Below are 17,744 nucleotides of genomic sequence, written 5' to 3' on the forward strand. Positions count from 1 at the left end.
CAGCAGCAATAGACCCACTCACTGAGAAAAAAAAATGAATGCACACTGATTTTTTTCATCCCGATCTCTGATTAAAGGTATCTCACACATTGACAAGAGGTCTTCCCCTCTACTCCATCAAGCTTCCACATGCCAGTTCTTGGGAACTGCTCCCACGGACACATGAGCTTCACAAGTCCTAGACATCTATCAACCCAGTCACACTGACAACCAAGACCAACAAACACAGCTGTTCTCGTACCTGCTCCCCACTCCACTCTGCCTCCCATTGGAACAGCTCATGTTTAAAATCCACGCAAGGTGCTACGTGCTAGGAGGAAAGCCTTGCTCCTCTTCCAGAGCAGAGGTTGCTCTTGCTGAGAGAAGACTAGCCTATACCTGGCTTCCGACAAATAGAGACCTCAATGACCACTGTCCCAGAGACAGCTTGAAGTGTCTCTCTATGATGAGGTTCATCCTCCTTGCCTGGGTATGCCCATACCCCTCACGCCCATGTCTCCAGGACCCTCCTTGCAATGACAGAGTGTACCCTCTCTGGGGCATACAGCGGTCACTTAACCTGTGCTTCTTGGTTATATAAGAAATATGGGCCTTGAACCACCAGTTATTGGTTAAGGGGAGGAGTTTCTGTTAAGTCCCATTTGTTCCTAAAGATTTTCAGATTCAGAGCTGAAGGAGCTAACATTTGGTCTAGGGCATCTGGTAGGCTGTGAGGCAGCAGAGGAATCTCTCTGGCACATGCCACACCTGAGGCCAGGCAATGTGACCACTGCACCATCAAGGCAGGCACAAGGCTGCTCTAGGCCAGGCTGTCCCAATCTTACTGAGGAGTATATATTTTCCAAAGAGAGTGTGTCAGCTCTTCAGATTACAAACATAGAAGTGTCTTTTCCTCCAGGGGCCAACATTTTGCCAAGGGGGAGGGGTGGCCATGGACAGAGACATTTTTCATGCTTGTGTGGCACTGAAAATTCTTCACTGATACCTCTTTTATTGCAGGAAGATGAATCTGTGAGGAAGGGTGGAAGTCACAACCACTGCCGTTCCTCTGGGTTCCTCTAGGGACTTGTCATTTAAGCCCCTCAGTCACAGCAGAGACCCTAGGGTACAGGTATGGATCCTCACTGGCGTCAGTGTGTCTGTAGGATTTCCAAGCCTACTGGTTATAGCAATGCAGGATGCTTCTTAGCTGCTGCCCAGGGTCCAGTTCACGTGTGCTGTGAAGCTGGGTACCCTTTTATGCACCGTCTGCTCCTACTTCATCTAGGAGACCACCTACTGCCCTAATAGCTTCAGCATGTGTTGGATATGCACGTGGCTATTCCTGTTGATGTGGACTGAACAGCATTCAGAAGCTTCCTGGTGTCAATCATCTCTAGAACTTGGGACTCCACAGTTAGCTCCATGAAGGGTGTATGGATGCTACCACTTGCTGGCCACATCCTGGTGCATCTGAAGTGATGCTTAGAGAAATTCTTCCAGAAAAACTGCAGAGCCCCAAGGTGTCCTGAAATCACCCTACAGTCAAGAAGAGGGCAGATAGGCTCCTCACACACAAGGATCTCCATGCCAAAGAATTGCAATGTTCTTGTGTTCCCAAGCAGGTAAAGATGAACTTGGACTGACACCGGGCAAGGACAGGCAACGTCCTACTGAGAACAGTCTTAGATGCTTCTTGTATGGCCTTAGCTTGGGCACTTGTGCATAAAGGCCTTCAGAAAATTCTCTGACTCTGCAAACACTAAGACTCCACATCCTCCCACACCGAAACCAGGACCAAAGAACTTAATTCTCAGCAACCTTACAAGGCGCTGGGGACTTCTGGTCATGGAGTTTCTAAATGGCAGTCAGTGAACCACAAAGATGGTAGGGCATCTGCTCATAGCATAGTCATCTCTTCTTGCAGCCAGGGTAGACTCAGCTCCAACAGCTAAAGTAGGTGGCTTTGCTGAAGTCGTAGAGCTCACAGATGTTCTCATGACCCATGCCTACCACTTGGTCACCTTGGCCAAGGAAGAGCAGCATGGGGCACTGGCCAGGAGGAATCCGTTGCTCCCTTGCCCGGGGCCTACTGCCATACCTTACAACAACTCTGCCATACTATAGTGTGGTGGGAGCACAAGGAAGCTCAGGGTGTCTCAGTGACCCCTGGTGCCACAGCCAAGACCCCCTCTGTCATCTTTCAAAGGCTGGCAGAAGGATTTCTGGAATCCTCGGAGCATCTCCTAGGACTTAGAACTGAGGTCTTTCTCCTCTTCCAGATGAAGGAATGCCAAGTCTTTCCACAGCTTCAGCATCACAATGGTCTAATCCTTCTGGGAAGAGCAGATGGTCAGAAGGCTCTTAATGAGCCCTCAGTGCCAAGCCGATAGGGAAAACATCTCTCCTGGAAACTTTTGGGGCACCATTGTTTGCTGTACCAGTGTAATCGAGACTTTCCATTGAAATATCAGACTAGTTAAATTCCCTCTATGGCGTCAGGAGACTTCAGGGATAGGCCTGGATTGCGTTAGCATGGCCGTCTTCCTACTGACCCCCTTAAGTCTCGTCAAGAATCTCACTTGCGTGCACTTTTAGTCTTTCCTCCATTGCTGGGCTGTCTGGGATATCAAAGGCTAGGTCATTAACACGGGTCCCTTGGGAAGTAAAGTCCAGGGTTTGAAGCCACCACGTCTCGACTGGTGAGATTTGAGTCATAAGTAATTTCATCCCTCCTAGACGGGTTGGTCCAGCATCAGAAGCAATCAGTTGTGCCTGGTGACTGTGGTTTAACCTGACCTTTTCTGGGAAGGAAGGAGATGGCAGTGGTCTGCACCCCTGGAAAATCTAATTGGCTGGAAAGACGAGAGTTTTCCTGGCCCGGTCGGTGATGGTTACTCCACCCAGGATTGAATACTGAAGACACTGTGGGTAGCCCAAAATTCAGTTCCGAATTACTGAATGCTTACTAAGCCCCTTGTATGTCCAGCTAGGCGGAGGGGACACTGAGTGACTATTACGGACATATCGTTAGTTTGCATTAACTGGACAGCATTGGCTCAACACCTTCAAGAGAACACCTGTGTCATGCATGGAATCTTCACATGGGAGTCTCTCTGCATCCCAAGGGGCATATGTGTGCTGTATTTGGCTTTCTATGTAGAGGAAAAGCTCTGGGGCCCTACATCTCCGAGCCAGAACAACAGAGTATCAGTTCAAGTAGAGGTTAGAGCCTCCTCTCGGAGCCGCAACAAGGCACTTTGGACAGTGCATGGTCCTCAGGAATTCTACCTCACAATCTTCTGCTCCAGGCTTCCTGCAGGCCACCTCAGTGGGAGGCTGAAGGCCGGGTGCAAAGCTCAGTGCTCAGACACTTCTTTAACAGAGCTCACGTGGGAAAGATTCCCCTTGATAATCTATCCCTTACTGATCGGCACTGTTAGTAAGTGTAGTTTTTGTTGGGATGCTGGGATTTTATGAAATAAGCATTTGTACTTGGTAGGTAGATTTCCCAGAGCTATCTGGGCCCATCTAAGAAGTGTCAACTGTCTGGGCGTGGCGGTGCATACCTTTCAATCCCAGCACTTGGGAAGCAGAGGCAGGTGGATCTCTGAGTTCGAGGCCAGCCTGGTTTACAAAGTGAGTTCCAGGACAGCCAGGGCTACACAGAGAAACCCTGTTTCAAAAGAGAGAGAGAGATGAGAGAGAGAGAGAGAGAGAGAGAGACAGAGACAGAGACAGAGAGACAGAGAGACACAGAGAGAGAGAGAGAGAGAGAGAGAGGTGGAGGAGGAAAAAGAGCAGGAGGAGGAAGAAGAGCAGGAGGAGGAAGAGGAAGTGGGGATAAAAGTGTCAACTAAGTCCAGTCAGCGAGACCCATGTCCACTGCTGTTCTCATTGATGAGAAAATCACCTGTGCGTTTTTCTCCTCACATTGACACCATTCCATCCTTTTCTCTTCATTTGTGTGTGAGTGTCTGTGTGCGAGCTGTGCATGTGTGTGCGGTGACTACAGAGGCCAAAAGGAGGTGTTAGAGCTCCTAGAACTGATGTCACAGCTGTGAGCTGCCAGCGGCTGCTGGGAACTGAACCGAGATGCTTTGCAAGAGTTAACAGGCAGTGCTCTTAACCTCTGAACTATCCTTCCAACTCCTGATACCATTTCTGTTTTCCTGACAAGGTCAGACATGCTTTTACTGGGAACATGCATTATCCTGAGGCCTCTGTGTCTCCATCACTTAGGACCATGTGTGACCCAGGGTGGATGCTGCTCTTTACTAAATGTAAATAAAATATATGTCTGGACAGGAAGCCCTGTCCCTCAGCATCCTCTTATCCCTCCACGCCCTGGCTTCAGCACAGCAGACAGCTATGATTATTTGAGTGTCACCATACATGAGCCCAGCCCTGAGAACAGAATGCCCTTCACCCCTCCACCCTGCCGACCTGCCCCGGCCCTGAGTTTAAGAAAACTGTGTGCTGTGAAGTCGTGTAGACTGAACTCCACACCCGTACTCTTTGTGCCTCTTCCCTGACAGTCACTCTGCATCAGGAGTCCTCTTTCCAGCGTAAAATGGCACAGTGCTCATTAAAAGAGAAGACAAATGCAAAACAGACTTAAAAAAAAAAAAGACTTACTTATTTATGTATGTGAGTACACTGTCACTATCTTCAGACACACCAGAAGAGGTCATCAGATCCCATTATAGATGGTCATGAGCCTCCATGTGGTTGCTGGGAATTGAACTCAGGACCTCTGGGAGAGCACACATGTTCTCTTAACTGCTGGGCCATCTCTCCAGCCCCTATAAAGCAGAGCCTTTAGAGTAGGGGGACACGCCCCTTCCTGGCAGCCTTGCACTAACAACAACTTGACCCAAAGTCCCATCTGCCCAGACACTTCTAAACTTTCCAAACTCAGACATTCTGAGAGTTTAACCTCTTTGTATTTCTTTAAATTAAAGGGTGCTTCTTGAGTGTGGCTATGAGCCAGAATTTGAGGAAAGAGTTAAGAGCTCATCTAAGCTAACTAGACTCAATGTAAGCCACAGTCTCGTGGTTCTCAAGGGCTTTCCCCCTTGTCCCTCAATTCCAAATTCAGTTTCAGACGCAGTGGCCTGTCTGCCTCTTCACTGGAACTTCTAAATGGCATCTATCCTTACATACCCAAAGTATAACTTAGATTTTTCCAGTCTTCTGTCTCTTTCCACATTGTGTAGTGGTGCTATTGTCCACCTAAGGGCTGAATTAAAATCCAGACAGTCCTGTTTGACTTTCTCCAGCTCAGCAGGTAAGTGCACTGGCTGCTCTTCTAGAAGACCTAGATTCAACTCCCAGCACCCACATAGCAGCTCACAATCCTCTCTGACTCCAGTTCCAGGAGGTCTGACGCCCTCTTCTGGTGCCGATGGGCACTGCATGCCTATGGTACACAGACAAAACACTCCTCATACACATAAAATAAAATAAAACCTTGTCAGAGGGTAAATCAGATCCAGTGAGCCTCCCTTATCAAACACTGTTTTAAACATTTAAGCTAAAATCTTTTCTGTGCTCTTAAAAGCCCTTCACTGTCTAATGCCATCCCATCCCCCTAGCTTCGTCTTCCCCTGGCTTAGGTATTCCACATCCGTAAAGGCATAACAGCAATAGTTAGAGTCCCTGATTTTCCATTTGTTCCCGTGGCAGAAAGGTCTCAGTGGTCGCCATGAACTTGAGCCAGCCCAAGCCCTCCTGCAGCCAGCATGCTCTCCCACTCACTAGTCTGACATCTGGCTACAAGGGGTGCTTGAGCCAAGAAAGATAAGTGCAGACTCCCGGAGGGGACCAAGATTGCTGAAAGAGTTAAAAGGTTCTTTCTCCAAACCTTGGCCCTCCCTCTCCTGTGTCTACTTTATGGGTTTAATGAGAAACCCAGGCACCGCACAAGAGACTGCAGAAATAACTTCTGGGGCATCGCTAACTTATTCAGCAGCAAGAGACTTCAGGCTGCCAATGCTCCAGGGAAGATAACCCAGTGGAAAGAAGGTGGTTTTTACAGCCTGGGTCGGACGGAATTTTGCAGAGCTGAGTGTGAGCTCCGCCCCTTACAGGACTGAAAAAGCCAGCTTAGGCTCCTCAGCCCCTCTTTGAGATATTTGATTAGGAATTTGGGGGCGGGCCCTGGCCTGGCACAGACTTGCACACTCTCCGTAGGCGCTCACTCCTCTCTTCCCTCTCTGCCACATTCTCCAACCCAAGGAGACCAGACAGAAGGACGTGGTCACTCTGAACAGTTCAACCCAAGGTAAGTGCAGCCCTATTTCTTTAGGTTTGCTCCCTTGCAATTCTATAAAGAGAAACAAGGGGGAAGGACAAGGCTGGGAGAAGAGTGGGCAGAGATGGGTTATTAATCCCAACTGGTCCATGCCTCCCAGGGATGCTGAAGAGATGCAACGGCAGGGGCTGCATGTTCCCTGTCTCCTACAGCTCCCTGTGGGTATTGGGGGCCTCTCTTTCACTGACATAAAAACATGAAGAAAATTGCAAAGTCTCCTGGTTGCTACCTATGAGTCTCAACATGCTAGGACTTGGGGCACTTTGGAGAATAGTCTCTGGATGTCCCAGAGATCTCTTAGAGAGGGGCATTGTGCCCAAATGTTAGAGGGCAAGCTTTGTGTATGTAACATGTGTTGCTGGAGTTAAGAGGAGAGAATAAAGAATTGATCCAAGGAGTCATGGACGGAGTGGTGGATAGAATATGGTTTTTTAGTTTGACCTCACCTCTGATAGAGTTTCCCCAGACTGAAGAAACAAAATGGTACATTTGTAGCTCCCGAGTCGGGATCTCCAAGTCTGAGAGAATCACTTCTGGAAACTTCACACTGAATAGAGGGTCTCTAGCATGACAAGAAACAGTTTAAGGGTGTGCAGCCCTGAAGTCACATTCTAGATCAGGTGGGGAAAGGACGGGCCTGCACTCCTCCTAAGCCCTTCCAGCAGTCATACTCTGAAGGGAGGCCACTGTGGCTGGGCATGGAGCCCCATGGAAAGCTGAACCTTGAAGAGGAAGGTAGTCCCCTTCTGCCAAAGTGCCTAGTCTGGAAGAGGGACAAAATGGACAGAGGCTTAGTGTGTCAGTCTTCTCTAAAAAGCCACCTTGGTCAGTCCTGCAGCAGCCCAGGGCTGTGCATGGAAAAATGCTCTCTTGGCAATGGGCCGTTCCATCCGTCTTCTCTCCTGGCCCAAATCAGGAACCAGTCAGCATCTTAGGCACTGGGCAGTTGAGTCTGCTCCTCAGAAACACTGGTGCTCTTTGTTCAGGGACTGTGGCTGCCCAGGGATGAGCCAGAGTGCCTGTCCTGAGCCATCCGGGGAGTTGTGGGATGAAAAGTCATAAGGGAACTGTTTCAGGGAACAGAAGGGCATGACAGAGATGCTGCTCAGAAACGGAGTAGTTGGACTGTCATAGCTGGGTCTCTTCTCATCAATTCATAGGACTGTCCTGTCCACAGCTGTCAATCCCAGCACAGCCCGGCGGTGAGAGCACCAGGAAAGATTCTAAATATTCTGTCTTAATAGTTGTGACCTGGGAGGTCCCCCTCTTCCCGGGGACTATGCAGTGCTCTGGCCATAGCAACCAGGTCAAACACGACACCCCTGGCTCCCCACCATCTATCTACACCTGCAGGTTCCCTCCTGGAGGCCCCAGCATGCCTTGCTTGTCTTGCTAGCAAGCTCTAATGCAACAGACTCCTCAGCAGCGTGGGTGCTAACTGAGCCTGGAAAGCCAAGTGACATCACTTGAAGGAGGTAGCTTAGAAGAGAAGAAGGTACACCTCGTATGTGGTGCATGCCTTTAACTCCAGCGCTCAAGAGGCAAAGACAGGTGGAGCTCTGGGAGTTCGAAGCCAGCCTGGTCTATTTAGTGAGTTCCAGGAGAGCCAAAGCTGTGTAGGGAGACCCTGTCTCAAAAAGGAGGAGTAAATGCCCCTTCTGGATTCCCTCCATCCCTTCCATTTCTATTCCAGTTCTCAGTGTCCCTAATTCATTTCAATCGCCTCTCACATGGCTCCTGCCATCCCCATGGTGGGTGAGAGGAGGGTGAAGTCCTTCAGTCTTCAGGACCACAGAAGAGAGACGCAGACCAGGCCAGACACAGTACAGTCAGCCCAGAAGACAATCATTAGAGCCATACTGGGTTCCCAGTCTGGAAAGACTGAAGTCTGGCTACACACTCAGCCACAAGCTGCTAACCAGTGCATTTTTCTCGCCCAGAAGACTCACAGGCCATGGTCCTCTGGAGAATAGCCCAGACCTTGTGGTGGCCACAGGGGAGCCACACCCTCCCACACACTCAGGACCACAAATCCCCAGGCTGCCCATGAGACCCAAAGGATCTTCAAGAAGTAGCTCAACTATTCCCTTTGGAAGTCCCAGTCCTTTCTGGAGGCTTCCTGGACACAGGAAGAACCAGGAGACTCTTGTCCTTGGACTTGCAGAAAAAAAAATTCCCTGCAAGTCCAAACTAGAGGGGAGTTCAGACCTAAAAGTATCCCAATTGGGGGGGGGGGGCAGACAGACAGAGAGATAGGCTGCAAGGCTCTCAGTTTCAACAACAGAACCTCAGGGTGCTGGAGGATGCTAAGGACCTGCCCTTCCCCAAACTACAGCCCACGCCTCTCAGGTTCTTCTCTAATCTCAGACTCTTTTCATGGCTGCAAGACCAGAAGCTAAACCGGTGACCTTCCTCAGCTCCCCAGGTATGCAGAGCCAGGAGGAGGAGGCACCCAGGTGAGGGGGAAGCACAGTTTCTGCCCTCCAGTGCTTGACTGTAGTCACAGTGTCAGTCACAGAGCCTATGGCCAGCCTGAGCCACCCAACTGCCCGCCTGCACCTTCATTCATGCCCCCTCTCGCTCTGTCCTCTCCCTTTCTACAGAGACAAAAATGCAGTGGGCCTCCGTCCTGCTGCTGGCTGGGCTCTGCTCACTTTCCCAGGGCCAGTATGATGAAGACTCTCACTGGTGGATCCAATACCTCCGAAACCAGCAGTCCACCTACTACGACCCCTATGACCCTTACCCCTATGAGCCCTCTGAGCCTTACCCCTATGGAGTGGAAGAAGGCCCAGCCTATGCCTATGGTGCACCACCTCCACCAGAGCCCCGTGATTGTCCCCAAGAATGCGACTGTCCCCCCAACTTCCCCACAGCCATGTACTGTGACAACCGCAACCTCAAGTACCTGCCTTTTGTGCCCTCCCGCATGAAGTACGTCTACTTCCAGAACAACCAGATCTCTGCCATCCAGGAAGGTGTCTTTGACAATGCCACTGGGCTCCTCTGGGTCGCTCTACATGGCAACCAGATTACCAGTGACAAGGTAGGCAGGAAAGTCTTCTCCAAGCTGAGGCACTTGGAGAGGCTGTACTTGGACCACAACAACCTGACCCGGATGCCCGGCCCGCTGCCCCGATCCCTGAGAGAGCTCCACCTGGACCACAACCAGATCTCACGGGTCCCCAACAATGCTTTGGAGGGCCTGGAGAACCTCACGGCCTTATATCTCCACCACAATGAGATCCAGGAAGTGGGGAGTTCCATGAGAGGCCTCCGGTCCCTGATCCTACTAGACCTGAGTTATAACCACCTTCGGAGGGTACCCGACGGTCTGCCCTCAGCCCTGGAGCAGCTGTACCTAGAACACAACAATGTCTACACCGTCCCTGACAGCTACTTCCGGGGGTCACCCAAGCTGCTGTACGTCCGGTTGTCTCACAACAGTCTCACTAACAACGGCCTTGCTACCAACACCTTCAACTCCAGCAGCCTTCTTGAGCTAGACTTGTCTTACAATCAGCTGCAGAAGATCCCTCCTGTCAACACCAACCTGGAGAATCTTTACCTCCAGGGCAACAGGATCAATGGTGAGCTCCAGGGGAGGGAGGGGACTCCTTGGATGCTAGTGGGAACGCTAATAATAATAATAATAATAATAATAATAATAATAATAATAACTTATTATTATTATTATTATTATTATTATTATTATTATTATTATTATTATTATTATAAGCATAGAGAGCCAAACAATCAAGTATACTGACTGCAAAGCCCTGTATTCAGCCAGGTACACACTGGTCCTCCAGCAAGGTAAGAGAGCTGACTGCAAAGTTGGTTGGCTCCAAAGACCACATAGGAGAAACAAGATTCAGTCTAAGGCTTTCAAGGTGAGCGCATGGGCTGTGGGGAGGAGGAATGAGAACAGTTAGCATGGGGAATTGGTGGAAAGAACCTGCCACTTAACAAGTCACAGGTCAGAGACAGTTGGGGATGCATGATTTAGGACCACTGAGAAATGAGTTTAAAGAAATTTTAGAGCAGCAGTTCTCAACCTGTGGGTCACAACCCCTTGGGGGTGGGGACAAATGACCTTTTCACGAGAGTCACATACCAGATATCCTGCATATCTAATTATGATTCATTACAGTAGCATGATTACAGTTACGAAGTAACAATGAGAATAATTGTATGGTTGGTTAAAGGGTCACAGCATGAGGAAGGTTGGAAGCCACTGCTCCAGAGCGATATTCAAGGAGAAGGAGACCTGGTGTTCTCTTCTGGGGTCTGCCTTGGGGCGAGGTTGGGCTGGTAAGAAGCCAAGGTCCCTGAGCATCCTTAACAGTCACCAGAGGATGCAGATTCTGTCACACACACACACACACACACACACACACACACACACACACACACACACGACTCCTGCCTGCACAGCTAGTCTCCTGTTTTGCTGTTTGTTTTTCAAACTTAACAAAAATGGGCAGCCCTCCCAGAACTGAATGTGGGACATCTTGCCAGTTCTCCCTGGAGTCCAAGGAACCCCTGGTGGCAAGGCAAAGGTCCTCCCTGAGGTAACATGGGCCTGGCCACCCAGAAGCCTTGGGGAAAGAACATAGGACTATGTGCTTTATAAGAACTTCCCTGCATAGGTAAGACTACCCCTCTGAAACAGAGAGATAAAAAATGAATCTCTGATTGACTAGCGACCTTTCAGCCTCTTTCTAACACGTTAGGATCTCATGTTCAGAGCATGCTTACTTTACCCCAGTGGCTTTTGATGCCTTGCTCAGCTGGAAAGTACAGGGCCAGCATTTAATTTCCCTCCCACTGTGGCTCAGTCCTTGGCTCTGGGGAAGGGAGGCCTGGAATGGCCAGGCAGTGGGCTCTGAATTTCTTGCAGCCTGCTGAGAAGGAATGAGCCAACAAAGCACAGGGAGACCCTGTCCTGTCCTCTCTCCTGCTTCCTCTCTCTTCTCAGGGGACAGATCAGTCATTTAACAAGATGTTAACAGCCAGACAGCCTACCTCAGGGGGAATAGGGAGGTTGCAATGGGCCTCTGAAGTCAAAAGCTATCTGTCTGGTCCTTTCATTTTAACTGGCAAGGCACTGTTACAGGGGTAAGAGTTGCTTTTACTTAGAGTCTCTCTTTTGGGGGAGGAGTCCTGTTAGTCCCAAGGTGACAATGGGAGTCATTTACTCTACTTTAAAGATGTCACACACCCAGAGTTTGGTGTTTTTTCTCCCAGCTCTATGTCCCGCCCTACAGTCGTCTGCCGCCTACTCTGAATCCAGAAGAGCTATCCTATGAGAAATGTCACACTCTCTGCTGTACCTAGTCCAAGTGTAACTCTGAACACGTGGCAGAAAGGCACTCTGGGAGAGCCAAAACCTAACTTTCCAGTCAGAGAGAGGTGGCAAGGATAGACTTGTCACAGCGTCTCGTCACCCTTATGTCTTTATGCAGAAATATCCAGGCAGATACAAGGGAAGCCCTCTCCCAAAAGCCGATCAGAAAGTAAATTACTCACTGAGTTACCCTGGGGCACTGCAAAAGAGCTCTCTGTTCAAACCCCTGGGAAATGTCAGCATCTGCCCCAAATCCCTATGAGCCAGGTTTAGGCCTAATTCCTTCCCTCCTGGTTATCAGTAAATCCCTCTCCCGGCTTCTCTGTAACAAGCAAAGGAGCCCCCATGTCTTGTCTTTCTCGAATCAGTAAGTGGTATGCGGAACACACGATCCAGAGGACCTGGTGCCCAGTGTCACAGTCAACCCCTGTTAACACAGTGTCAGTTGCCTTCTTGTTGCCTTTTGGAGAGTCGACAGGCATAGTCTGGGCACTTGTTTTCTGAATTGTCACCATGGGGACAGTAAAAGAAAAGCCGTGTTCCAGGTCACCCAGCCTAAGGAAGGCTGAAACCCCCAACTCCTGCTTTTTGTAAAGGACCTAAAGCCAGACATCTCTGATGGAGAACAGGGACAACCCGGCTCTGATGCAGGAAATGGCTTCTTAGCTTGCCTGCCACACACTCTGGGTAACCAGGAAGGAGGAATTCCTGTAATGGCAGTCAGTGACCATGTTGGGGTAAGGTGTGGTAAGGGGGACCCAACAGAACAGGAGCTCCAGGCCTTCAGGAAACAGGACAGCACACACGCGCACGCGCACACGCACGCGCACACACACACACCTCTCCCTCCAATGCCTCCCTCAGTTTTTCCAACCTGGCAGAAGAGGAATGATGGAGCAGACAGAGCCACGGAATGTTAGTCAGAAGCTGTGGGATCCAATGGCGTGGGGCGGGATTGGAATTTGGAAAGACTCATGTCAGTATTTAATCTGGCCTGGAAAAATGTCTGCCGGGGCCTCCTGACAGAAGCCCTGACCTACTGTGGGCTTGAGGAAGGTGTGCGGAGGGGTGCTCTTAGAGCCCATGAATAGCTGATCTAGATGCTGTGTCTAGTGGCTCACAGGTATGGGAACTTGGATGTTAGCACAGTCTGCAGGCTCCATGTCCAGACCTCTGGCTCAGTCCCAAATAGGACTGAAAGTGGCAAATGACGTTCAGCCACCTCGTGTGCCCCCTGGCCCTGTACACAGTAACAGACTCAAGCCCCACCTGCACTATACCCACTAAATCTACTCCCGAGGACCAGAAGGGAACACCAAAAAGCGTCTCAGAGCTTCTGCTCCTCCTCAAAGTATATTTCACAGCCCCACTCTCCCGGGACCTAACTCTTCTCCAGGCCTGAATTCTGTGTTTGAGGGCAGTGCAACATGGTTTGCTACAGCACACCAACCCATCTCGGGCAGTTCTTAACGGAGACTAAAAGCAACTGATGGTGTTAATTCAAAACCACCTTCCTCCACAGCCTCGGCCTTCTGTGCCGTCTTTCTTGGAAACCTTCATCTTCACACTCCCTCCTTCCCCCGGGAGGAACCCCTATTGTCTCTAAAAATTGGGTTAGCTCCTACCGATCAATTCTGATTATAGTTCCAGGCACCTGTGCAGGATGAGGGACGTGTCTGACGGGACAAAGCCAGCCCTGTTCTACACTTGGCTCGAGGCTGCCAGCATGGGTATCTGTGAATGATGGTCACGCCAGACCCTGCCCCCTCCTGCCACCTTATCTAAACCAGTTCACAGAAAATGACAATAAGAGTGGTCTTCTAGGGAGCCAAGTAGAAGGAAGGCAGCCCTGATGGCTTCCGGTGTGAACTTCTGTTGTCGCTTTTGGAGTTTGAACTGGGATTTTGAATGTCTTCTTTTCCTTTCAAGTTACTGAGGGTAGACGGTGGTGTCATCCAAGAGGACAACAGAGACAGCTGTGCGAAGCCTTGTGTTGAGATGACCCAAAACTAGAACATCTATTTCATGGCTTAGGGGAACTCCTCTACAAAAGAGTCCCCAGAGACTTCTGAGAGTAAAAAAGAGACCACAGCCTAGGGGGATGGCTCTGTCCCTGTCTCCACCTACCCCCAAGTTTAAAGTTCAAATCCTCAGAACCTACGGGGTCTTGTGGGAAGGATACCCAAGGGCACTCAGGGCCCTTGAAGGGCCCGTGGAAGTGGGGAGTTAGGGGACAGGCTGCAGAAGCTGGAACATTCCCCTGGTGGTGGTGACAGCTTGCCTGTAGTTCTAACCTCGGAAGACAGATGATTCCTAAGGCAAGATAGCTACTTACCGAGAGTAGAGATTCCAGCAAGCTCTGGGTTTGACTGAATGTCCTTAGCTCAGTGAGGGAAAGCATTGATGAGGAACCCTGACGTAGCCTTAGGCCTCACATGCATACATGCCCACATACACAGGTGTTGCAGAACATACAAACATGCTATATACATGTGCACACCACATACACATGAAAACTGAAAAGGAAAAAAAACTAAATAAAAGAGGCAGACTACAAGGTGTGGTGGTACATGCTGGCTGTGATAGCCCACACTCAGGAGGTCACACAGGAGGATCTGGAGTCTAAGGCTGTACTTAGCTACATAGTAAGTTTAAGAGCAGTCTGAACTATATGAGACCCTGTCTCCCGAAGTAAAAAAGGCCTATGTGATCGTACAAGGAGGCAGGGGGATTATTTGATTTTGTTTGGTTTAGGATTTTTTTTTTTGAGATAGGGTCTCTCTGTGTAACGCTGGCTGTCCTGGAACTCACTGTGTAGTTCAGATTGCCCTCGAACTCACAGAGATCTGCTTGCCTCTGCCTGCCTAGTGAGGCTAAAGGGCTTCTGCCAGCATGCCTGGCTATTTATTTGACTTTGGCATTTCTAGCCTGCTCTCCCCTTCCAGTCCCCTGAAGGCTCTGGCACCCAGACACTCAGCTCTAAGGCCAGGATTTCTCTCTTTCACGTCCTACTACTTTCCGTACCTGCAAAATGACAGGAAATGTTCAAAAATAGTGTACCCTATTCCTGGAGTGGCCTTCTTGCAGTGTGCCGCCATCAGCAAAGCGGTCCTTCCAGGAGCAGCCAAACCTTTAGAGAAGCTGTGAGCTCCACCTACCCTCTGCTTCCCCCTGCTGCCCACAGGGGGAAAAAACAAGGCCCGGTGGGAAGGACATCCGGGACATTTGGGGAGCAAAGCAGGGGGTGGGAATTAGGGGGGTAAGAGGTTGAGCTGGGGAGGCTCACACCTCCCCAGCGTGCTCTGTTCCCAGCATGGTCCCCAACGGTGCCAATCCGTCTGACTCCAATACTTTAGCACCACCCCCCCCCCCCCGTTCAACTCTTCCACTCCACCCCCACCCCAGTCTTTATTCTTTATTTCAGCGGATTCAAAGGGGCCCTCTGTGCCCATTTTGTATCTGTTTCCTAAGCTGAGCTTCTCCCACCCGCCCTCCCTTTTTGTCCCGCCAGAGTTCTCCATCAGCAGCTTCTGCACGGTGGTGGACGTCATGAACTTCTCCAAGCTGCAGGTGCTACGCCTGGATGGGAACGAGATCAAGCGCAGCGCAATGCCGGTGGACGCCCCACTCTGCCTGCGCCTCGCCAACCTCATCGAGATCTGAGGGGCCTCGCCTTGGGCTCCTGGCTCCGGGCTCCGAGTACCGTGCACCGTGCACCGGGCTCGGGGTACATGCCCTGCCACCCCGCTGCATGTTTGGCTTTTGCTGGATGGTCTGGGACACGCATGTGACAGAAGTCCACAGGATCTTATTCAATCTCCTTCCAACAGGCAGAGTTAGGTGGGATCAGGGGCCAGGCCAGTTTCTGCAGGGGGATGAATTTGGTGGTAAAAGAAATATAGCTATAGAGTCTAGCCCCAAAATCTTCTTGCTTGGACAGTAGCATATAACCAGTTCCAATTTGACCTTTTTTGAGCTGTGCTCAACAGCATGGCCAGCTGCTTCTGCAGTTGCTCTGGGCTCCTGCTCTTTGCTCCTCAAAACATCACAACACACCTCTTGCCCAGTCACCTCCTCCCAGCCCCAGCTCACCCTCTCTGCCCTCTTTCACTGGGGCCTCTTCTAATGTCTTAGGCAGTCAGGAGACACCCACACCCTAAGGGCACACTCTTATCTGAGGCTAAACGGATGGCTAAAATCACACACTTACCCCCACCTCACCTGTTTAAAGTCACCATATTGAACACCATAATGATGAGCTGTTAACATAGGGGATAACCGACTCTATAATGGAGGATCTATCAGAGGAGGGAAGTGTCCAGTGGTCATTATCAGTATCCATAGTAAGATGGGGAAGAGACACACCTCAGGATAGCAGAACTGAAGGGGCAGCCCCCTTTCCAGTTTCATCTGACACAACATGATCTGCACCCCTTCTTGGGCTTTTAGTATCGAAGGGGCAAGCGTGGTTTTCAAAACATGAGAAAGAGCCTCTGCTCATCCTTTGGTCTAGTATGAAGGGTTGTTACGCAAATGGCAGAGGCAGACTCCACCCGCCGAGGACCTACCCACTAACCCAGACTAGGGGGTGATCTCAATAGCTCGTTTGTCCATAATGCTAGAGCATCAGGAACCAGCCCTGTGGAGATGCTCACTGGGGTGCAAGAAGCCCTGCCAGGCCCAAGTCCTGCCGACACTAGACCTGGCTTCCTCTGCATTCACACTATGCAGTCCGCCTTATGCCCAGTGGTGCCTGTGATTTGTAGTTTGTCTAAGAACAGCCCCATCTTCTCCTTTTTAAAGGTGATATTGCCTAGGTACAACCAACAGCTTCTTCTAGACCCCACTGGGATAGAGCCACCAGGGTAGCGAGTGGCAAGAAGCAGTTGTAAGATGCTAGCCTGAGGTGGGTCCCTGCCTTAGACCCCTGACTCTGTGTGCACTTGGGAGCAAGCTTCTCTGGAAAGGACAGGGTGGGGCGGGGTGCTTAGACTGTGCTACGGGTTCCAGAACTGCAATCCACAAAAGCCAAACCAGCTTGTTTCAACCGGGGAGTGCCACCTGCGGAGCAAGGCTGCCCTGGCCAGGGTTCTTGGGAAGCACCTGCATGTATCACCATCCTGCCTCTGAAGAGCCCTCAGCATGAAGCAAGCATGAATGGCGGCCAACCTAACCAATAAAGTTATTTTATAAGTGCATCTGCAAGGATGGAATGGTTGGTGGCAGCCCTCGGCATCGCCTCGGGGTACCTAGACACACAGGCCTTGAACCGTGTCAGCTCTTTATAAAGAGTAGCCTATATAAAAACTCAAGTTAGCAAGTGTTGTGGTATGAAAGCTCCTAGATCTATTCTCACTATTTACCCACCCTTTTGTCTCGCAAGAGAAAGAAAAACGGAGTTTGAGGGCTGGGTTTTGTTTGTTATTTTTGTTTCTGTTATTGTCATTATTTGTCCTGCACACGCACACACACAAAGACACACAGAGACACACAGAGATACACACAAATACACATATAACACACACAAACACACTCACACAAACACACACATACAAACATACACAAACACACAAACAAGACTTATAAACACATAATACATACAGGCAAACAAACATACAAACACACAAACACATACAAACATACACACAGACACATAACAAACATATACACAAACACATTACAAACATACACATGCAAACATATACAATACACATACAAACACCTATAAATATACACACAAACACATAGACACACAAACACATACATACAAACATACACAAACATATAAACACATAAACACAAATACATACAGGCAAACACACATACATGCAAATAAACACACACAGAAATACACACACACACACACACACACACACACACACACACATATTCTACATGCTTTTCTTCCTCTCCTGTCAACCGAGTAATTCTGGATCTGACTGAACCTGGGTATTATTGCCTTAATGGCTGCTGCCCTCTAGTGGCACCTGTCAGAAACTGAACGCTGCACCACCATGCACAACCCACTTGGTTCTGGAAGAAGTAAACCTGAGAGGGAGTCGCCTACCTACTCTCTGCTCCTCTCAGAACGGGTCTCTT

General features: G+C 49.9%; 1 protein-coding gene and 1 pseudogene across 1 annotated transcript; one reads left to right on the plus strand and one right to left on the minus strand.

The window, feature by feature from the left end:
- On the minus strand, window positions 1,124-2,061 carry Gm18970 (predicted gene, 18970; annotated as a pseudogene).
- On the plus strand, window positions 5,937-16,963 carry Fmod (fibromodulin). The gene is made up of 3 exons (NM_021355.4): window positions 5,937-6,265; window positions 8,899-9,885; window positions 15,157-16,963. The coding sequence occupies exons 2-3, from the start codon at window positions 8,907-8,909 to the stop codon at window positions 15,306-15,308; spliced, it is 1,131 nt and encodes a 376-aa protein (NP_067330.1). The 5' UTR covers window positions 5,937-6,265; window positions 8,899-8,906; the 3' UTR covers window positions 15,309-16,963.
- Window positions 16,964-17,744: the final 781 nt, after the last annotated feature.

This window comes from Mus musculus, chromosome 1 (genome assembly GCF_000001635.26).
Source record: "Mus musculus strain C57BL/6J chromosome 1, GRCm38.p6 C57BL/6J".
In the NCBI taxonomy this organism is placed as follows: Eukaryota; Metazoa; Chordata; class Mammalia; order Rodentia; family Muridae; genus Mus; species Mus musculus.

What these genes read in the sequence shown, in the direction of transcription:
- Fmod (NM_021355.4), top strand. Translation starts at nt 8,907, where the DNA reads ATGCAGTGGGCCTCCGTCCTGCTGCTGGCTGGGCTCTGCTCACTTTCC. An exon ending in CCAGGGCAACAGGATCAATG is followed by an intron (nt 9,886 to 15,156) that starts GTGAGCTCCAGG and finishes TTGTCCCGCCAG; the next exon opens with AGTTCTCCATCAGCAGCTTC.